At 39.8% G+C, this 23,209-nt stretch overlaps 2 protein-coding genes across 2 annotated transcripts in view; one reads left to right on the top strand and one right to left on the bottom strand.

Moving 5' to 3' along the window:
• The window catches only part of ELOVL6 (ELOVL fatty acid elongase 6), a 126,134-nt gene that overhangs the window by 4,394 nt on the left and 98,531 nt on the right, over nucleotides 1-23,209 (top strand). The gene's annotated exons all lie outside the window — the stretch shown is intronic.
• On the bottom strand, nucleotides 1,649-2,220 carry LOC113255565 (60S ribosomal protein L17-like). Its single transcript, XM_057310006.1, has one exon. It carries the CDS (start codon nucleotides 2,218-2,220, stop codon nucleotides 1,666-1,668), a length of 555 nt encoding a protein of 184 aa, XP_057165989.1. The 3' UTR covers nucleotides 1,649-1,665.

The following is a 23,209-nucleotide window of genomic DNA, read 5'->3' as shown; positions in this document are numbered from 1 at the left end:
AGCTGGGCTCTGCCTTCCCTTTCAGCAGCCTGCCAGGTTTGTGCTAACAGCGGTGGATGCTAGTTAGTCGCTCCAGTTGTAATTGTCTGGCCAATGATGATTATCTTCTGATGTCGGCTGACACGGTGTTCACCAATAGGAAAACAGGAGGCCTGTGCTGACTGCTGTAACATTATGGATGTGAGGTGACGTCATCACAGGGCTTGCCTAGAACCTCATGAAGCCCTCCCCCGCTCCCCTCTGGCATCCTTCACATATCCAGCCTTTCAATGCTTTGTATATTTTTCTGACTTTCTCCACAGCCCCCACCGAGGTATTGGTTATAAGGGTTTTATTGTTTACATTTTGTGTTCTGTATTTTAGGGTCTACAAGATGGTGTAGGAATTTTTAAGATTAAATACTACCCAAGAAAACCTTTTTATCCACAAATTCGTTTTTACTAAGAAAAAAATGAGAAGAAACACTATTTAAAAGGAACTGTGCGTTGTTATATGTGAGGCTCAGAAGGTAACATGATGTACAATTTCCGTATGAAAGAACAAGAGAACATTATAAGCCTGTCTTAAATATAACATCATAAGGTATGTCAGACTTTTAAAATGCAGGCCAGAGTATTAAGCTGTTGTTTCTCCTGGAGTGACAATTGTTCTGCATCGATCCCTAAAATCCTTGAATTCTGCTGTATTTATTTATAAGAAAAATGGCTGGAGAATAGTGCGATCTGCTCTCATGAAACAGGAAAAGGCCAGAGTCCCATTTAATCAGTGCACTATAGCAAATACAAATTTGGTCAGCTATCTAGGAAAATACTATGTCCACATAATACTCATGTTTCTTGCCACTTTGGGGAATCACAGTTCATATTAGTTTTAGGATTGAAAAGTCGTAAGTGTGAGGAATTTTGGCATGTCACTCAATAAACTTTAAAGAGCACTGGGATATTAGCCTAACAGCACTAGGTGAAGAATGAGAAGACTGAGAGAAGAAAAACGTGATCTGTGTTATGGTGTTAGAAAATAATGAAATGTGTGGGAACCGTGATCTGAACTTTTATGTATCTTTTTAAACAGGATGTATTTTCATGTAGTCCTTGGTGTTTTAGGATTCCCAGGGATAATGGAAATTATTTTATAATCATATTATCCATCCCTATATTTGCATTAGTTACAAATAGTATATGATAATAAAATTTTTACGTAGGGCGTTTTGTTAAACTGAGGGTTGAATTTTGTGAAGAAGGCTTGTTGCTTGTTGCTTTTAATGTTAGATGATGATAATTCTAAAGGTATCAGGACCACATTGTCATTTCACTCCAAAGTGAATCCACTCCAGATCTAAGAGTTGCTTTGCATACTTCTTGAAAGAAGAGTCCTTCAAGTTAGACAGTGGAAAAGCTGTGGGGTGGGAGGTGAGGGATGGAGACTTAGAAATACTTAGGAGGGCATAAAATAACCATCTAGTCAGTCTTTAGTCAACAAAGCAAAATGAAGGAGTGTGGCAGTATTCAGTTAATTCAAGAATTCATCTTTGCTTCAGTGATCTGGATATTTTAGGTCCAAGTGTTTTGTTTTTTTGTTTTCCTTTTAAGAATACTTGAAATATGTTTAATAATGGATAACCAACATTCTCTTTTTATTCCTCTTTGCATTTATTCTATGCAGAGTTTACTCCCAGGCCATAAGTTTTTGTTTCTTCAGTTTCTTCTGGGATATGTTTTTCTTCTGTGCAACCTTGTCTTCTGGTTTAGGAACAATCAGCTCTTTTTCAGTAAGGATCATCCTGATGTGGCAAGGAGAGCTCAGGTAGGGGTTAATCCGACCATGAGTCCTGAAAATTCTGTGCCGCATCTTGGGGGCTTTGTTCACCCAGATGTGCTCAATGACCAGAGAATCGACATCTAAACCCTTAAGTTCAGCATTACTCTCTGAATTTTTACACATGTGCAGTAAAAATTCAGCACTCTTCTTGGGCCACCGACCCTGTGTCCAGCCCCACTGTTTGGCCTGGGCACACCCACCAACTCTATGATGGTAGCAACAGAATGGCACACACTGCTTCCGCAAAGTGACGTCTTCTGGATACTTGGTGGCTTTTCGGATACGCATACCCTTGATGGCCTGGGGAGCTTCACATGTGTTCTTAAAGTGAATACACAGATTTGAACCTCTTGATTTACATGATTTTGTAGGGTTTTCTGGGTCAAGTGAATAGTGGACCATTTTCAGAAGTCACCTCAGGCCTCTTAGGGGGCGACGGGGGTCAAGTATTTTCTGAAACAGATTATCTAAAAATTGTCTCAATGATCCACTTAATTTTTTATGATTGGACGTAGGTGAGCTGGGCTGCCCTTTGTTAATAAGAACCAGATAACAGTCCACAGACTTCGCCTTAGCTCTTTACCTGTACCTGTTCTGTCTTTGAGTCCTTACCTTCAAGTCTTCCTGCTCCCATTTAATTTCCGCTTATCTTTGTTGAAAGAGCAGAAAAGTTACCTATGCATACCATAGACAGATATTTCTATTGATAAGCCTAGAAAACCTGGATGAATATAACATGGCTTTATTGGAATGTTAAGGTTCCTAACTTTATCTGTAGTCAGATTGTGTAAACAGGAAGGTGCAAATGTATAACTTTTGGCATAATTACTCATAAAACTTAAATAGCATCCCTAATTATATTTAACTTACAATCATTTTATTTTAGAAATAGATTAGTTCTTTTTTAAAAAAATTACTGTTCTAGAGTCAAAAGTGAATTTGTACTTTTAGGCCTGTTGAGAAAAAACCATTCCAAAGCACTGAGTTGTGTAAGTCTTCCAAGTTCAAGCTTATGCATTTATCGTGATTCATTTCTATACTGAGCACTCACAATTTTTAGTCTTAAGGTTCTTTATCCTAGTATATTGGAATGACAAATACTTTTAGGAAAAACTTCTGTTTAATCAGTCAGTCCCTGTGAACTTTCTACAATTTAACTTTAAAGCCTGTCTGCCTCCCTACCTCCACCAAATGTACTAGTGAAAAAGATTTACACTTACCTTTGCTGAGATGAATGAGACATGCTGATTACAAGCAATTTTGCTGGATGGATACGCATATAGTTTTTTTCAATAATTTTATTTCCTCCAGATTTTCATATTTTAGTATTTTTCTTTCTAAAAATTTCATAGCTTAATGCAGTATGATTAGGGGAATATCATTGACAGAATGTATTTTGGGCTGGGGGATCTCACTGTTTTTATTTACATTTATGATCACATATTTTAAGTGAAATAGGTGTAACCCCATTTCTTAAAGATAAATTTCAAATGTTTTAGCTCAACCCTTACCTTTATTAACACCCGTCCTTGGAGCTAGTGTTTTGTTTTGTTTTTTTAATTAATCCTTTGAGTTCTGAGGCTAAATTTTTGAATTGACTTTTGAATTCATTAACTCTTAATGGGCAGTATACATCATTTTTTGAAGATTATGAAAAAAAACCCCTGTGAAATGCATGTTTATTATATATTTTTGTGAGGAGGGGTACAGGCATTTACTTAGAAGAGTACATACATATACATAAAGATGTTAAAGTGACTTTCAAAAAATGAAAACTGATACCCCATTATAGACCATGTCTTTTCTATTTCTTGCTATTCAAAGAGCATCTTGGTGAAGTGAACATACTTCTAAAATTTGCTGCAAAACAGTTTCTAATTTAATTGATTTTTGTCCATGTTTTTTTAAGTTGGTTCCATGCCCAGCATGGAGCCCAATGCAGGACTTCAACCCTTGACCCTGAGATCAAGACCTCAACCAACTGAGTCACCCAGGAGCCCCTTGACTTTTTGTCAATGTTTTTTAAAACTAGGTAAATAATATGATTTTAATATTTTATTTTATTTTATTTATTTGACAGAGAGAGAGAGAACAGAAGCAGGGGTAGCACCAGGCCGAGAGAGAGAGAGAGAGAGAGAGAGAGAGAGAGAGAAGCAGAAGCATGCTCCTTGCTCAGCAGGGGCTCCATCCCAGGGTCCTGGGATCACTACCTGAGCTGAAGGCAGACACTTAACCAACTGAGCCACCCAGGCTCCCCAATAATTTGATTTTAATAAATATCTTAAAACCACAAAAATTGAACGTTCAATTAATTGGATTTATCCTGATCAGTACTTGGATTTATTCCTATTATTAATAAATTTAAAAAATCTTCAATATAGTTACTAATGGTCGAAACCTTCAAGTTTTTTTTTTTTGTTTTTTTTTTTTGGTCTTGTAGGCCCAGTTGTTCCCTCTGTGTGAAAGGCGGTGTTAATAAAATGTAAAAGCTTTTAAGATACTAGGCCCGTTCTAACTGGGGTAATCGACTTATTCAGGTATAGTGAGTTCTGTGGAATTGAATGCTTTGAAGTTGAGAATTTTATGATCTTGTTTTAGGAGGCTCAATGGGAAAATAGGGGAGAGTTGAAAAGGTTTACTCCTGACTTTTTTTTTTTTAAATGTGTGAGATTTCTATTGAAGTCTTTGGGTGCATTAAGCATTTAAAAGCTGGACTAGCAGTGGTTATCATTATAATAAAAAGGAAAGAAGCTCAGTAAAAGGACTGTAAATATCAATGTCTATAGTTTCCTCTCAATTTTATGACTTTTTGGCAGACTTAATTTAAAGATCTTTTTTTTTTTTTTTTTAAAGATTTTATTTATTTATTTGACAGAGATAGAGACAGCCAGCGAGAGAGGGAACACAAGCAGGGGGAGTGGGAGAGGAAGAAGCAGGCTCCCAGCGGAGGAGCCCGATGTGGGGCCCGATCCCATAACGCCGGGATCACACCCTGAGCCGAAGGCAGACGCCTAACCGCTGAGCCACCCAGGTGCCCCTTAATTTAAAGATCTTTAAAAGTAGGGTAGATTTTCTTTATTTTTGAGTAAGGATACTAATAGTTGGTACATAATTGTTTACTGACTGCAGGCATTCTTTTTAATTTTTTTTAAAGATTTTATTTATTTATTTGAGAGCATGAGCAGGGGGAGAGGCCGAGGGAGAAGTAGTCTCCCCACTGAACAGGGAGCCTGCGGTGGGGCTCCATCCCAGAGCCCCGATGGGATTGTGACCTGAGTGGGATGCTTAACCACCTGAGCCACCCAGGGGCCCCGCAGGCATTTTCTTAAAATGTTTACATATGTTAACTGTTACATCCTCCCGAACACCCTTTGATGTACTATTTTTTTGACTTTTTTGCCACAGGAAATAAGGCTCAGTGTGGTTATACAAATTGGGATTTGCATATAGAGATTAAAAGGGGAGGAATGGGCTCCAGGCCAGATGAAGAGTTTTTCACTGAGGCCTCAATCACCCCTCATTTGAGTAGGAATAAATACTCAATAGGGGCTCCTGGGTGGCTCAGTCGTTAAGTGTCTGCCTTCGGCCCAGGGCGTGATCCTAGCAGGGCGTGATCCTAGCGTTGGGATCGAGTCCCACATCAGACTTCTCCGCTGGGAGCCTGCTTCTTCCTCTCCCACTCCCCCTGCTTGTGTTCCCTCTCTCGCTGGCTGTCTCTGTCAAATAAATAAAATAAAATCTTTTTTAAAAAAAGGAATAAATACTCAATAAACAATGCATTTGAACATTTGCAGCACTGTAAACACGGAGGGAAGTTGTGCTTTTCGTCACGGATCCCCCAGGTGCCTCTAAGAAATTTTCACAAGGGGTCCTGAACACAAAAGGCCAGGATCACTGCGATAAATACCTGTAAACATTGTAGTGAACATTAAACTAGATAGATACATAAGTATCTTAATCACTAAGAAATATTTCCTGAATATTATGTGTTCGTCCATCAACACTTTCAGGAGTGGGGAAAGCCATGTCACCTTTAATGTTGCTTTTATCATAATAAATAAATAATGTTGCTTCTGTCATAATGTTGCTTCCAGCTTTGTCACAGGCCATGACACAGATTCGGAAACTTCTTAGAGAGCATGCTTTCTGGCTGCTGCTCTTCCATAAGCCTCATACATTCAGCTTGGTTCTGTACTCTGGGAATTTGTTTCCACCTGGCGCTGCCTGGACCCTTCTTTCCTCCAGGAGGGTTTTAGTAGCTAGGGTAAATAGCCACCCACCGTTGACAGAAGAAGAAAAAAAAAAGATGTGTGGGTCGGGGATGTTCCTATTCTTTGAGGTCTGTTTCTGCAGTGTGAAGAATTAAAGTGTACTTTTATTTGTTTTGTTTATGAGTTTTAAATTCTTTATCTCATTCTATAAACAGAAATATTATAGGAAAAAGACATGAAAGCATTAGGAAACGTAAAGATGCGGGAAATAAAACATCTTTAATTCTTATCCAGAGGCATCCACTGTTCTTTTGCCACATTTCCTTCAGCCTTGTTTCCAAGTGTTTGATATACTTGAGATCATTCAGTGCATGCCGTTGACAGATTGAGTTCCTTATTATGTGCCGGGGGCTGCCCTGGGTGCTCTACATTTAATATATCATCTCATTACAACTTTTATGTTGCTTATTTCCCTCTTTACATTATGAACATACCACTAAAACCTCTCCATAAGTAAATTTTCCATATATTTTCTTGTTTGGTATTGTTTGGACTTAAATTAATTTAGGTCACCATTGCCTTACTTTGAACCTGTTAATGTCTAAGATTTTACTGTTAGAACCAGTCCTCTGATTATCTTTGTATATTAATTTTTTAACTTATCTGATAATTTGCTTTGTGTAAATATAAACTATAGCATGCAGGGGAATTACCTGTCTTTAAGGTTTATGATATCCACAGCTTGGTTGATGTCTAGAAAAGTTGAACCAATTTGCGCTCCAGCAAGGAAAGACAGTTTTCATATCCTTCTTAGCACTGAAGATGATCACATTTAAACTTATTTAACTTATCTTTGGTAAGTTCATGCAAAATGGGATAGCCCATTGCTTTAATTTATATTTATTTGTTTTCTAGTGAGATCCAAACAATTTACTTGGGTTTATTTTCCACTTGCTTTTGTCAGTTCTCTCTCCTGGGCCTGTCCTAGTTAGCTCTTATTTCCCTACATTTGGGATATGTTAAGGATATTCGCTTTTGTCCAGCATGACTAATTCGTTGTGAATAATTTCTTCTCTAGAGTGACTTCTAGCAACTAGTTTAATATATGAAATTGAAATGTCGTTTCCATCACCCTCTGAATTAAGGGAATCAACTGTGCTTATCTCTTTATAAATAACCTGTAAGTCAACAGTCCCAGGGAGGAATGGAGAGAGCAGAGAAAGCCTGGGGACTGGGCTTCCGTGTGGAGAGAGAGGGAGGAGTCTCTTGGACTTCCTGCAAATTTTTAGACTCTCTTACTCGCATTTATTTTTCCGTTTTCCACAGGTGTGGCGGTGAGCATGCACTGTGATATTACAGTACGGTGGTGAAGCCCGTGGGCTCTGGGGCCAGGGTGTCTGGGTTCAGGTCCTGGTTGAACCACATAGCAGCTGAATGACCATCTGGCTAGCAGATTAATTAGCACCTCCACTTCAGTTCCCTCCTCTTGAAATGGAGAGATGGTAATAATAGTACAGGGGATGATAATGATGGAACCTACCTTAGCAGGTTGGGAGAGTTAGACAATTTATTATACAGGAAGTCCTTAGAACAGTGTCCAGGACTGAATATAATTTTCATTACACCTTTATTGTTGTCTGCACCATAGATTCTATGGCATCAAAAGGAAAAGGGAGGAATCATAATTAAATTCCTGTAGAACGGAGGTAACCCCAAATGGCTGTGCAGTCAGTTCTCCAAATCGGACAAAAAGGCCCATTACCCAGGAGCCACTACCAATGGATAGGCCTTGGGGGGGGGGGGAACAAGAAAAAGAAAAAGTATGACATCGACTTTGCTGTCAAGAAATCTGTAATTTGAAAGATCCCAACAAGAGAAAATATTGTTAATGGAAATGTGTTTAAAGGAAGGTGTGGGGGCCAACCCTACCATGAACGTTCGGAGCATTCTTTATCTTCCATCACCTGTAACAAACAGTGTGAAATCAAGGCAGTCGTGGGAATAGATGCTGATTACTAATTTATTTCCTATAAAACACCCGAGATTATCTCATTTAATAATTTATTCAGCAAGAGTGTGATAGTGTCTCTATTATGTTACACACTAAAGGTAAAATCACTCTATCAATAAGTGAAATGATAGTGGCTGAAAATTTTGGGGTTACGAACTTCCAAGTTTGTGCCTCAAGCAAATCTTTGGTCATTACTCAAAGATATGTGTGTATATATTTAATTTCAATGGAAGAAGCGTGGCTGTGGTTCCGTAATGAAGTAAACGAAGGGAGGCTCGCACGCAGGTTCTCTCGTATGTACCGGAATCGCGGTGAGCTCGTGATGGGGAAACTGAAGTGGAGGCCTTTCTTTAAGGTTCCCAATTTTCTCATCCTTGAGGCAGTCCAGTAGGGGTTCCCAGGCGATGGGGAGCTTTTTGTCCATGTGTTTATTCCTTCCTCTCTTAGCTCCTGTTGAAGGAGGTCGTCCAGACCACATGACCACCTGTTGACCCTCAAGCTGGACCTGGGCATTTAGAGGATTCTTATCCCCTCCCTTGTTTTTGGGTGTATGTTCTTCCCATTGTTTCTATACTAGAAGCCACTTCGAGGATGCAGCCTTGAGAGGGTAATGTGTTACAGAGACCGTCTGGACTACATATGTGACTTAACCCTGTGAAGGCCTTTGTATCAACTCTTAAGATTCTGGAGGGCAGGTGCAGAGATCTGCTCGTCTCTCGGCCTCTGAAGACAAGCCTCATGTGCACAGGGGACCAGTTAGGAATTTCACCTCGAGAACTCCCGAGGTTACAAACCAGGCCTGGAGTTTGCATTGCAGTGGGCAACTTGCACCCCTCTTTGTGATGGCAGCACAGGTGAAGTGTGCCGTGCTATTAGAGGTGTTTAATAACTAATCTCTAAGCTAATAAACACTTGTCAGTGGACTGTCGCCTTAGGCCCATATCAACTGTAGAGAAATTCTTTCAGACCTAGTGTTGTAGATACTTGGAATTTGTGGTTTTAACGGTAGCAGTTTTGACGTGGAAAATGAATCAAAGGTCCAGGAAATGAAGAAATTTAAAAAAACTTTTCTGAGGTCAAATTTGAGAAGCATTTATTTGTGAGAGCGGTTACGCTGTGCTTTCTCTTATTGTCCTGTAGGTGGGAATTTTCAGGAAGTATAGAAACTCTGCAGTCATGAAAAATGGCCCCACGAAGGAGTATAACACCTAGTACTGACATAAAAGTAGGAGATGAGTAAAACGTCTAGAGAGATCGTGATGCTTAATCAGAAAACGCAGACAGTTTCATGGAATTTTCTAGATTATAAGAATCTGCTTCAATTTTTTGCTCACATCCTTCTAAAAGAAGTTTCAAACGCTATGTACTGTCTGGCACATTTAAATTTTTTCATTATAAGCTGAATTAATTTCTTAACAGAATAAATAAGATGAGGATTAGCTAGTTAAAAAAATATTTTATGATGTGTGGACAGGTTTACCTACTTTATTGAATAATGCACAGTGAATCTGAAATGACATAAACATTTTTATCAATGCTTTCATTTGATCGATGACTCCAAAAAACATGTCACATTCCCCAAGAAGAGAATCAATGGCACTAACCTATATGGCTTCTGTTTGCTAAGAATTTGGAACATCTCAGTGTTCATGGTGAAAAGGCTCTAAACAAAAGGGAGAAAATGGAGATTATCTTTCTGCCTCATATCATTGTTCATTTTTACTTTGTTTTGGGGGATAGAAGGAAAGACCCAGACAGGCTATCAAGTATCTTAAACTATGTTTTCTTGACTGCAGAGAAGATTATAGATGGAATTTCCATGTGCGTTGTGTTCATTAGGACGAGTTTCCTCACAGGGTAAAGCAATTTCTTTTTAACTTGGTCATCTGCTGGCAGAACCCGAGGACTTCCGCTCCCTTCAGTCTGTTCCCCTGGGGGTGGCTCCGATTGTTGAAGGCTGTTCTACATATTGACCTGAAAGTGGTGTCCCTCCGTTATGCCTCCATCAGTCCTAGTGCTGACTCTACCTGTATTTAATTTCCTCTTTTACATCACCATTGTGTATGCATTTGGAAATTGCTTTGACGCCCTCTCGAGGCTTTCTTTTCGAAGCCATTTCTCATATATTATTTGCAGCCCACTGGTAATCCACATGGACACTTCTGAAAAATAAAAAAATTAGGACTCCCACACTTTTGGTTTGGACAATTCGATGTGACCGACTAGGAAACTGCTAATACATTTTTTAAAGCTTGGTACATGTATATTAAAATGAGCAAGCCTGTACTAGAATAATAATGATGGGGGAGGAGGGAATTATAATTTTAATCTACTGGAAGGTCAGCCATGTGTTCCGTTGGAACATTACAAAGTTCCTATTGTACATATGACATTCTGGAAATTTTAAGGACTCTTGTCAGAGAACCACCAGGGCTGTCTTGAGTTGTAGTGGTTTTCAGTTACTGCTCACGCATTCACATTTGCAGAAATCCTTTTTTGAACCTGTATGTTCTGATTGTTGATACTGTTTGTGGTGACATCCTTTTGGTTGGTACTTAGTTCTTTGTAATTATTGAGTTCTTTTTCTACTGATGAGGGTATTTTGGGGTAAAAAAAAAAATTCGAGAACCGTGCTGTGTCCTTGATCCTTAAACAGGTATTTTGGCCGGACTCATTGAGAGGAGGTGGTTTGTGTTCAGAATACACACGAGCAGGCTTCATGGCAGAGATTCAGAATGTGTATGTCAGTATGAGTGTGGAGGTGCCCAGGCGCTGTGAAACGTCTCCGCAGGTCGTTGTTACCGGGAGTACTGCTGGGATGCTGCTGATTCCGTCCCACGTTCTTTGGGTTTGTCTTCTCAGATTATGGATTTCACAAACTGAAATTCTTCCAACCTGCTCTACTTCCTTGGTTGTCGCTTTGGGACAGGATATCACCCTTTTCGACACCTTTGGTTCCCTACTGGCCCTCCTCACCTCTAGTTCACAAGTCCTGCCTGATCTGGCTCTCGGTTCATTTCTCTCAGCTCATGGCCCTTGCCACTGTTCTCCTTCAGGCCCGCAACCTACTTTTCGTCTCCTCACTCACTTTCCTCCCTCTGTCATCTCCCGAGTCTTTCAGCACGAAGTCACAGATCGCATCCTGTCACTCCTGCCCTGCAAACCTTCAGTGGTTTCCACTGTCTACATGACAAGTCCAAATTGTTCTGGTTGGTTTGAAAGGCCATTTAAAATCTGGCTCTAAAGCACCTTCCTGGTGTTACCTATGGAAGTAACCCTTGTCCCAGGCTATCTATTCAAATGCAAATTAAAAATCCTTTTTCCTCCCCACCCATCAGAATCCACTGGGTCTTCCTTTGTGGTTTGCAGGCACTTGACTCATAAATAGATGAAGCGTTTTTTCTTCTAGCTTTGAAATCTGTGCCTATCACAGAATTTGGCATACAGTTGCATTCTATGTGTGTTAAATGGATGAATACATATTTGTATGGACACTGAAGCCTGTTCATTTCACTTTCAAATGTATCTGATTTATTATCCAGTACACTTTATATTGTCCTTAAGTGAATCATGGGACACTGTCCAGTGCCTTATTGAAACAATAATAAAAATGTGTATTCTCTTCTTCTAATTTTATTTTTAAGAGGAAAAGGTATTAATTTATCATGACTAATTTTTAGTGAAACTGTGCTAATTGTTGGGCATTATTAGTTCTTTTCTAGACACTCAAACCATCTACTCTAATCAGAAGGAACTCAAAAGACTTACCTACGGTGAGGGGTGGGTTGGACCGTATGCACAAGGAACAAAGATCAGGAAGAAAGCAATACCAAAATGATAAAAGATAGTTGTATCAAAATGGTAAAATGGTGGTTATTTCTCCTTTTGCTCTTCTAATTTTCTATAATCTTCTTTATGTTATATTCCGAGTATGTATGGGTGGTGTGATTAGGCATGTAGTCTTACTTTTCCATTTTTTTTTGCATTAACTATAATCTATCTACTGTTTTTATAATAAAAGTTGCATTTTACAATGGTGTATTTGGTATCAGGTAACAAACACTTTTTTAAACTAATGCATTTTTAAATAAACATTTAAAAAAAGGAACATAGATAAACAAAAACACAGTTTGTGGACATTGAATTGCACAATCTTCCTTCACACAAATACACTTTCTCGGATTAAGGTAGAGATGAGCTCCTATTGATGTCACAATAAACTTCCTTCACTTTCTCCAGTTGTAAATTACACAGTTTGAGTATTTTTTAGTAGGAAGGGGTTATACATCTTTAAGCGGGGAGATAAAAGACATTAATTTGACTTTAGGATGACAACTTTTATGCATGGGCTTCTGGAATATATCTAATAGGGCAAAGTCTCCCCAGGGACAATAGTCATCTAATCTAATAGAGATAAAAGATTAAACATAAACCTGTCCCTAGAGAGAGAAAAATGAATAGGATAATTGGCTCAGGGACCTTGTGGCACCTGGAACAGATGTTGTACACAGACCTGGAATTCATCATTAACAAATACCTTCAGAAGTGCAGATGCCTGGAAGATCGTATCTCATTTAGAGGAGCTAGAAGGATTTTCTCTCTGAAATGAAGGTTAGTCCAGAGGCCGTGCTGTGTGGATCTGGAGAACCTGGTGTGTCTCAATCTGGTGCGAAGTCCCAGGGATGAGGTTAAGAAGAGTGTGACAGCTTTTTTACAGAACTGCTTTGTAGAGGAGATCTTAATCAGTCTTGGGCATTGCTTTGAACTCTTGCTTCTTCTGGAGTTCCTCCTAAAGAAAGATGGGGGATTGCCATTTGAATACAGGAAAAGTAGTATTTTGTTTTGTTTTTATGTTACCAGTGTTTAGGAAGACCTGCCATTCCGTATTAGTCTTTTCCTATCCATTGTCTCAGCCAGCAAGCAAAAGGGCACAGGAGAGAGGAAAGGGGGGCTGGAGAAGAATGGTTCCAAATCATATGGGATACAGTTTTTAAAAATCTCTGTAAATGAGTTGATGATCTTTTGATTCTGTCATTTCTGTAAATTAAGAAAAAGTTCTGCTCTTAAGCTATAGACAACTGAAGTATTTTTTCTGGATGCAAAAAAAAAACAAAGGATAGATAGAAATATCCTAGAGAAGCAAAACAGAATATTAAGTACTAAGGAAAATACTGCATATTTACTACATTTCAGGTTTATAGGACTTGATTATTTTTAAGAGTGTCATTTCCTCAAGAGACATTTTTTCTTGAAGTAAATTTAAAAATTTTAATCTATTAAACATTTGTGACTTTCTTTTGTCACCTAAGAAGAAAATGTGTATTTATCTCCTTTCAGGTGATTTTTTTTTTTTTAAAGAAAGCTTTCTCCTACTCTAGAAATTTATTTTTAAAATTTTGAAAACCACCCTCAAATAAAGCATACAGTTTCATATTCTAGAGCAAAGTTCTTATATCAGCCTAATATCAAAATTACAATTTACTAAGCATAAAATGTTCTGAGTAGCACAATCTCTGTGGATACGGAGATACAGTTCCTGCCAGGCGAGAGTAAGGGCTGCATGATTGTATTTGACTTTTTAAAACATTAAAACAAAATTTTTCACATCATAAACTTTTTAAAAAAGATTATTTATTTCTTTATTTATTTGACAGAGGGAGAGAGCACAAGTAGGCGGAGTGGCAGACAAAGGGAGAGGGAGAAGCAGGCTCCCAATGTGGGGCTCGGTCCCAGGACCCTGAGATCATGACCTGAGCTGAAGGCAGACGCTTAACCGACTGAGCCACCCAGGAGCCCCTCATGTTATTAACTTTTGATAAACTTAAACATCCAGACAAATTTTCACTTACTGTAAATGCTTGATAAATATTAACATTTATTTTGAAAATAAGCTTCAATTGTAATGCTGTATAAAATGAACATTGTGATGATTTTAAAAATAAACCTCTACCAATTATTGGGCTTTTTTTTCCTCCATCAAACAAATGTTCTTGCTAATCTCTTCTTTAGCTCTGCTGTGAGAAATAAGAAGTGGTCAGTGCATTGTAACTGATGGCTGGGCTCAGATGGTAGATGTTATTTCATGTGAGTAATTCAGGCAACCCAGACAGTTGTTTTTCTGAACTGGCATTGCCTAGATGAAATAGTACTCACAATGGAAAACTACATGAAACAAACAAAACAAAACAAAACAAAAAGGATTACCTTGTTTTTGAGAATTCTATCATGGCTAAAGAATAGCATGGTTGACCTCAGAGATCTCTTAAGAGTTCATCATCTGACTAAACTTTCCGTGGAGAATATTTCTTCCCCACAAAGCATTTGGTGTCCAGAGGTCCCTTCTTTTCTCAGTGATGCTAGAGGTGTCGGGACTCAGAAGCCGGAAAATTGTGCTTGTCCTTCCTTCCCACAGTGGAGGACAGAAAATGACAAAACAGGGTGCAACTGGTGCCCCTTCCAGGATTAAATTTCACTTAGTGGAAAGAATGCATAGGCTCTTCCTTCTGTTTACAGTTTGTCATATGTAGATGGGCTGTAATAGATCGAAGCTGTTTTCCTTAGGTAGCTACAATGGAACCTTTCCAACTGTCTTTTTTATATGCAAAGTCTAGGAATTTGGAATATAGTAGCTTTCCCAAGTATCCTATAAATTATGTTTTCGTTGCTCTGGGGCCAGACCAGCAATAGTTTGCCAGTTGTCTTTAGTAGTTAGGTTAAATTGTTTTTCTTTCTTTCTTTTTAAGATCCTATTTATTTACTTGAGAGAGAGCATGAGAGAGAGTGAGCGCAAGCAGGGGGGAGGGGCAAAGGGCGAGGGAGAAGCAGACTCCCCGCTGAGCAGAGAGCCCCACATGGGGCTCAATCCCAGGACCCTGAGATCATGACCCCGAGGCGAAGGCAGATACTTAACCAACTGAGCCACCCAGGTGCCCCTTAAATTGTTTTTCATGTGAAAATGAACAGTAACACTCTTGTTTTCTCACGAGTTCAGCAGAGTTTAAAGGTTTACTCTTTCTACTGTCCTTCCTGAAATTGATGTATATATTGTTTTGCTTTATCAATTAAATTGTATGCACACAGAGGCCTGGAATTATGGAGATATACTTATAACCTTTATTTTTTTCCTGACAATTTTACTTATGTAGGGAGTATTAGGATTTATTTTGATAATGCAAAGACATGTACTGTCCCAGAAATATTTTTAAAAGCAATAAACTTGATTCAGTTGTAGTTTCTTCTTTCAGTGGATAGGCCTGGAGCAAGTAAGTTTTAAATAACATTGTAGAAAATTTAGGAAACCACAAATAAGCAAAAATAAGAAAATAAATGTTACCATTGAGATAAACACTAATATTTTGGTGCAAATCTTTTTAAAACTTTCTTTCCATCTGTCCATTTCTGTTTTTCTTTTTAACAAAAATATTATCATAGAGTTCATACCATATCTTTCTGTAACCTGACTTTTTTTTTTAATATAGAATGGACATTATTTCATGTTGTTAAATACTTCCCTTACCTATTGTGATTGGGAGAATTATGTCTTTATTGTGATGTTCCAATTATCACGTGAAAAGCTCGAGGAGACACATGCCGTTCTTTTTAATCAGTGTATTATTTTTTGTCATTTTTAGAAGGAAAAAGAAAGCCAGGTAGCTTTATTTTTTTTTTAAGATTTTATTTATTTATTTGTGAGAGAGAGAGAGAGGGAGAGAGAGCACGAGCAGGGTGAGGGGCAGAGGGAGAAGCAGACTCCCCACTAAGCAGGGAGCCCGAGGAGCGACTCCATCTCGGGACTCTGGGATCATGACCTGAGCCGAAGGCAGACACTCAACCGACTGAGCCACCCAGGTGCCCTGAGAGCTAGTAGCTTTGAAAGAGCAAAAGAATACACTAAATAATATTAGGATGGTTTTAAGTTCGACTAGCGGAATAAAACCATAATACATTTCAGATTATTTCCTTCCATGGATTATGTCCTCTTTGGGCAATCCTCATCAGTTTGCTATGCAGAATATACCCGCCAGTCAAGGAACTGTGTTGAGATGCTTTCAGATGCTAATAACAGCATAATTAACTGTGGCTTAAAACATAAAACATTTAACTCTTTCATGTAAAAGTAAGTCTGATTGGAAGCCTCTGCAGCTGTCTCATGGTTTAATAATGCCGTCAGTGATCCAGGTTCTGTCTGAGTTTTTGTCTTGCCATCCTTACTGTGTCAGCAGTGTTTTCTTCGTGGTCACAGCATGGCTGCCATTTCACCAAGCATCTGTCCTCACTGTAGCTTTCCAAGCAGAAAGGAAGAGTCAGCAACAAAGTGCCTTCTTTTAGTTCTCTTCTTTGATAAGGAGAAGCCTCCAAGACAACTTGCTCTTAATAAGCTTATATAAGGATTTGCTTCTACTGCCGTAATGACCTCTCATTGGCCAGACCTGGGTCACATGCCTCGCTCTTGGCCCATTCACCGGCAAAGAGGACTGTGATGGTTTGGCCAACCTTAGACTGCTGACAAAGAGACTCATGCCTTGAGGTGCTCATACCAGCCTTGCTTCGTTTCAGGGCTGGGCACCTTACCTTCCAAAGAATATCAGGTTAAGTTTTCTGTTAGCGCTGGGTTGGCTGTGACCCCACCGGTCTGCACTTATCCTCCACTGTGCTCGTACAAAAACAGTCTAAGAGGACAGAAAAGATTTAAGGCTTCAATAAAACTCATTTTGGTATTTTCTACACGACTCCTCACAAACAGAATGGTCTTATTAAAAAAGTGGACCCATTGGGGCACCTGGGTGGCTCAGCCAGTTGAGTGTCTGACTCTTGATTTCTGCACAGGTTGTGATCTCAGGGTCGTGAGATCGAGCCCCCAGTGTCAGGCCTTATGCTCAGTGCAGAGTCTGCTTGAGGTCCTCCTCGGCCCAGCTTGTGCTCTCACTCTCTAAATAAATAAATAAATAAATTTTAGAAATCTTAAAAAAGAAAAGTGGACACACTGACCTATTCGTGGTGATGTTAAATGTAAATTGCCCTGTGAATTATTCCTTGATCCCTAAAGATAAAGATTGAAATACTAATCTTCTAATGGACGTGTAAGAATAATTTCCAAACAAAGTATCAACAAATGGTTATGAAAGAATAGTTTTCCCTGTTACTTGATGTGTCAGAGCCCTAAAACTTGACCCAACATTGACAAAGTATAGGGATCGTTGATATCAGCATGTGTCAGTCATCTTTGGTTACTCATTATGTAAACTCAATTCAGATTTTACCTAACCATTCAAAGCAAGGCACTGCTCTGGAGACAGTTGTTAGTGTCTCTGTTGGATCAAATAGAATGTACTAGTAAGAGTAACATCGTACAGAGGGATGATACAGTCTGACTCTAGAGCCAGACTGCCTGGGTTTGAATCCTTCCTTGTTCAGCCACTCCCTAGCTCTGTAGTGGTGAGAGGTTATATATCTTCTCTAAATCTTAGTATCCTTATTTTTAAAATGCGCAATACTGATCCAATAGGGTTGTTGCATTGATTAAATGAATTAATGTACATAAAGTATTCACTAACAGTAAATACATTTTAGTTATGCTGTTATCACTGAATATTAAATGTGTCAGTATTTAACATTTTACACAGTACATTCACATTATCTCATGGTCCCCTCACTGCAACCCTGGAGAGCTAGAAATTTTCATTGCCATGCAAGAACAGTATACTTTTATGTCCCAATCAGGCATGAGCCCAACAATGATTATTTCTTTTTAGTTGGTTTATTATAAATTTTACTTAGAGTGTAAGCAGAAATTACAATATACATGGAATTTACCCATTCTGAGATTATATGGTCCATAAGGTCACATTAGAAATATGGAGAAGGGAAAGGAATGACTGATTAATAGATGACAAGTATCCTAGAAGTTAATTGCACTCAGTAGAAATAATGATGTCTGTTCACTACACTAAATTTTGGGGATTGACCTAAATGCATGGATATGCCAGCTCTAGGGTGAGAGAGTAAAAATATAGGCAAAAATCATGGTATATTATGTGATAGTTTCCTGTGCTTTAAATCTATTCTATGCCCCGAGATTTTACACCTGTGACTACTGATAGGTCTAATACAGAGAAAGCAGATCCAGTCTGGTGAACATGTATTGACACTAGGAATGTTCAGCTCAGAGCAGGAGGGAATGGAAGGTCAAGAGAAAACTCTCAGTAAGTCCAGTCTGATTCAGTAGGGCCACAGGCACAACGAGATGGCATCTGAACTCTTCATTTTTTTTCAAGAGGAACAGCATTCTTCATTATGAAGGTATGTGTTTTAAAATGGCTGAATGGGGGGTGGGGCGCCTGGGTGGCACAGCTGGGTAAGCCTCTGATTTCGGGCTCAGGTCATAATCTCAGCATCCTGGGATCGCCCCGTGTAGGGCTCCCCATTCGGTGTGAAGTCTGCTTGTCCCTCTCCCTCTCCCTTTGCTCCTCTCCCTGCTTGTGCTCTCTCTCAAATAAATAAGTAAAATCTTTAAAATAAATAAATAAAATGGTTGAATGGTTTTACATCCCAATATCTGAGATCTTTTCAGTTTGCATTAAAGGTAATGTCATTTTATTGGACTCTTTTTATAGTTCAGGAAGTTGTTTTGACAGAATACAGCCAAAAGCTGAGTGACGTGGGCTATTTAATGACAGGGTAAATTACATTTGGATGGCCTCCTGCAGATCTAGAAATCAGGTAAAGAATGCATTGTCATCAGGTCTAATAAAGTTTTAGATGATGGTCAGGAGACCTTTGAAATGTTTCAGACGTGGATGTTCCAGGATGAGAAAATGATGGCAGGGGGTGTTGAGAGTACCACGAAGGGCATTAACCCAGTAACATAACTCTCGGAGCAGTTATTGCCATCCGGGCTGGCACTCAGAGAGCAAACTGGTCTGCTGGGAACGCGTTCTGCCTCCTCCTATTACTGCCTGTTCCTGGGCCTTGACAGCCTGAGTTACCTTTCCCTGTTTGTGTGCATTCTCACGCTTGACTAAGTCACACCCAGCAATTTGTGTTGTCTCGGCAGAGAAGCAGGTCAGAGGTGCTATTTGAATACATAGATAAGCAGATAAAGTCAGTGGATGAAATCGCATACTATCATAGTGATGCATGTGTGCTTTCGTACCTCTTAAACAGACTGTGCGTTTACTCAGCACAGGGCCGAGGGGAACGTAGTGCCTGAACATACGCGTTGTGTGAAGTCGGTGTGACTGTGGATGCTGCTTTCCCTCTGCTTCTCTGGACTTAGAACCCAAACAAAAGCAGGTTCGGGAGATCTTGGGAGTGCTGTTGGTTTTCCTGTGTTTACTATATTGCAAGCGTAATTCGGATGCAAAGTCCCCACACTCTAGGGGACATATGTCCATTGTTTCACTGTAATGAGACTCAAAAGCTCTTTGCAGAGTCCACAGTATGAAAAAAAAAGAGGGGCGCCTCGGTGGCACAGTCGTTAAGCGTCTGCCTTCGGCTCAGGGTGTGATCCCGGCGTTCTGGGATCGAGCCCCACATCAGGCTCCTCCGCTATGAGCCTGCTTCTTCCTCTCCCACTCCCCCTGCTTGTGTTCCCTCTCTCGCTGGCTGTCTCTATCTCTGTCAAATAAATAAAATCTTTAAAAAAAAAAAAAAACCAGCAAGGATTGTAAGTGCATTGGGATAATACAGGTGTTTATGTTTGCCAGCATTTATTTTAAACTAAGCAAAGTCAGATCACATTTCTTAAGAAAAAGATAATCACTCCCCTAAGCAACCAGTATCGAGTATGGATTATAGTCTAGAAAGCTCTTCTTTCCCAGGGTCTAATCTATTGCCTAGTAGATTAGTACTGTCTGTCTCTGATCCGTGTTCCTTGTCAGGGGTTCAGTCGATTCTCATTCCTTGCCGTGGTTACGTTTCATAAAGTGTCTGAGAACACTGAATTAGCAATTGATGAACTGTTGCTCACAGGGGAAGTACAAGGTTAGGTTCCTGCAAGCCTTTGGTCATAACAGTTTTGCCAAGTGATCAGTATATCACCTCGTTTTATGCGTGCTTCTGTTTAAAGGCACTTTATTTAATATGTATTGTTGATGCATTAACATTAAACTTACAGCCATAAGTCAGGCCTGCGTGAGGCTCATCTGACACACGCATTCCTCCGTAAGGCACAGCCTTCTTCCTCTTAGGAGCACTGGACAGCGTTTCAGTACTGGCGGCCATTTTAAACAGTGAAATCAGCAACAAAAGGCACAAAAATGCAAAAAATGTAGCATAAGCAGACTGAAAAAGGGGTGCTTGTTTACTGTATGAGAGTTGAAACAAGAGGGCAGAGTGTTGCCTTGTTTGACCTCAGCTGGGAACGTGGGCATCGGCAAGTCTGACTATTCACTGCTGCGTGCATGACCATGAAGGACCATGACAGACTTTGAGTATAGATTTTGGGGTGAGCGATGGACTTCAGTGAGTCGGCGAATTTGCAGTAACGAGAACCCTCTGTATTCAGCTGCGGGAAGTAGCATCCAAAGTTCAAGTCTCCCTACTGTCCTAGATGACTCTGACTTACAATGGCAGCACTCCCCAAGTGAAGCCCGGAAAATACCTTTCACAGAATGCTGAGAAGGCAAGTGTCTCTTTATACACAGAACTTGTCTTTCCCAATTTACATCACATAGCATGCCTTTAAAGCTGGAGGTTTCACATTTTATTTTATTTTTTAAAAGATTTTATTTATTTGAGAAACAGAGAGAGCACAACACAGGTGTGGGGGTGGCGAGGAAGGGCAGAGGGAGAAGCAGACTCCCCACTGAGCAGGGAGCCTGCCGCGGGCCTTGGTCCCAGGACCCTGGGATCATGACCTGAGCTGAAGACAGATGCTTAACTGACTGACCCACCCAGGCACCCCTTAAATTTTATTAAAGGAGATAAGAATTAGGTCAAAAAATTGTTGTGGTTTCCTAAGGAGAATCAGGAGGGAATTTCAGAACAGGGTGGATAACTGCAAACACGCAGGCTTACACACACACACAGTAAGTCCTTTGCCATTGCCTTTGTGGATGTGGAAGGTGATCGAAGTGTTTGCTGGAGATTGAAATGTTTGTTTGAAGATTTCTTTTGGGCGTTTAATAAGGATATCAGCTAACAGTTATTGAGAGCCTGCCCTGAACCTACGAAGGGCTTTATGAATATTGACTCACTAACCCCCCCGTTTTACAGAATATACTCCGTGACTGGGCATGTTCTGCAGCTGAGGAACCTCAGGCACAGAGAGGTTAAGTAACTTGCAAAAGGGCACAGAGCTGGTAATCAGTAGAGATGGGCTTCCAACCCAGGCAGGCTGGGGCCTCTCGCTATGCTTTATATACTCCCTCTCCCACTTTGGCTAATGACCTCAGTACTATTGGAAAGATCATAAACACCATTTCAAAGACAATATTTTAAAAGGGTAGTGATGGAGGTGCCTGGGTGGCTCAGTTGTTAAGCGTCTGCCTTCGGCTCAGGGCGTGATCCCGGCATTCTGGCATCGAGCCCCACATCGGGCTCCTCCGCTGGGAGCCTGCTTCTTCCTTTCCCACTCCCCCTGCTTGTGTTCCCTCTCTCGCTGGCTGTCTCTCTCTCTCTCAAATGAATAAATAAAATCTTTAAAAATAAACAAATAAATAAATGGGTAGTGATGGGTGGGAGAATAGGCCTCATTTTGTTAAGGAAGCCCAGATCAATGGAAATGTATCACATGAAATAGAGTTTTTGAAAAAGTTCTGATTGTATTTTTTGAATTGGACTCTTATTTTAATGATTTATAACAATATAATGCCCATAACAAGCTAAAAATATAGCCGGAAAATGCTGATTCACTCTTGAAAACTTTTAATTTTTTTTTTTCCTTGAGTAATCTCTTGTATGTTTACGTATATTCTGGGCTCTATTCATAAAGTGCTATGAAAGCTGGTTTCTACTAAAACATTAATCTTAATCAATAAACACTCCCTAACTAGATCTCCCAATTGGAATCAAGCACTAAATCTAGAATTTTGTGCCAAAAGTACAAGAAAGGACTTTTTTAATTGGCCTGACAGTTGTCAGCACCTAAAGGCCTCAGAAAGTTTTCTATGCAAACAATAAGAACAGCCTTAAACTTCGACGTAGGCATTCTGTTCTAATGCCTCTAAAAAAATAAGAACTTTAGACATAGATTTTTCAAAAGATGATGTATGTGAGTTACTTGTATGTTCTTGACAGAGATCAATTGTAGTCAAGAATATTCTGCTGGAGGGGCACCTGGGTGGCACAGTCGGTTAAGCATCCAACTCTTGGTTTTGGCTCAGGTCATGATCTCAGGATCATGAAACTGAGCCTCTCGTTGGGCTCTATGCTCAGCGTGGAGTCTGCTTAAGCCTCTCTCTCCCTCTCCCTCTGCCCCTCCCCCTCCCTCTCAAATAAATAAATAAATATTTAAAAAAACAAAAAAGAATATTCTAATGGAAAGGTCCTCCACCCCCCTCAAAAAAACACCTTTACCCTCCAAAAATCTTTAGTAGACCCTTGTGTTCTCATTAAAATTATATTACGGGAGAATATATCTTGACAGGCAATGCGCATCATGTATTGCTAAAGGGGAAAGATGCCTGCCTACAAAACAGCATGGCCAATTTGTATAACCTACACGTATTATACATGGACATATATACAGACAACTACAAACAATTTTAACTGTGAGTGTATCAAAATTCTAATCATGATCCTTTTGAAGGTGGGATTAAGCTTTTACTCTGGGGAACCAAAAGCGTGTCTCCATCCATGTAATATATTTGTGCCAGTGGAGAGACCTTCAGATGCCTTGGTCTTCAGCACCTGTGTGCATCTAAGCCATTCAGTCTGTTCTTGGCTCAAGTCAGCTGGTGATTACTAAGAGATCATAGTGTGCCTGTCAGGCAGGAGACAGGCAAGACGACAGGAAGACAATGTCTTCCGCTTGGGAGAGAGTCCCTTTGTAAATCTCTTGTCTATTTGAATTGTGATCCATTCGGGAAGGCAAATGTACTTGCAAAATACAGGTAGGGTGCCAGACGGCCCAGCAAGTTCTCAAGCGCTATAATCTCGGCGTGAGTTACAGTAACTCAGAGAAGAAAATCACGGTGTAGTGAGATGTTTAGGAAGATTTCATGAAGAG

This window comes from Ursus arctos, unplaced genomic scaffold, assembly GCF_023065955.2.
Source record: "Ursus arctos isolate Adak ecotype North America unplaced genomic scaffold, UrsArc2.0 scaffold_11, whole genome shotgun sequence".
In the NCBI taxonomy this organism is placed as follows: domain Eukaryota; kingdom Metazoa; phylum Chordata; class Mammalia; order Carnivora; family Ursidae; genus Ursus; species Ursus arctos.
This window is presented reverse-complemented; position numbering and strand designations above follow the sequence as displayed.

What these genes read in the sequence shown, in the direction of transcription:
- LOC113255565 (XM_057310006.1), bottom strand. Translation starts at nt 2,220, where the DNA reads ATGGTCCACTATTCACTTGACCCAGAAAACCCTACAAAATCATGTAAA.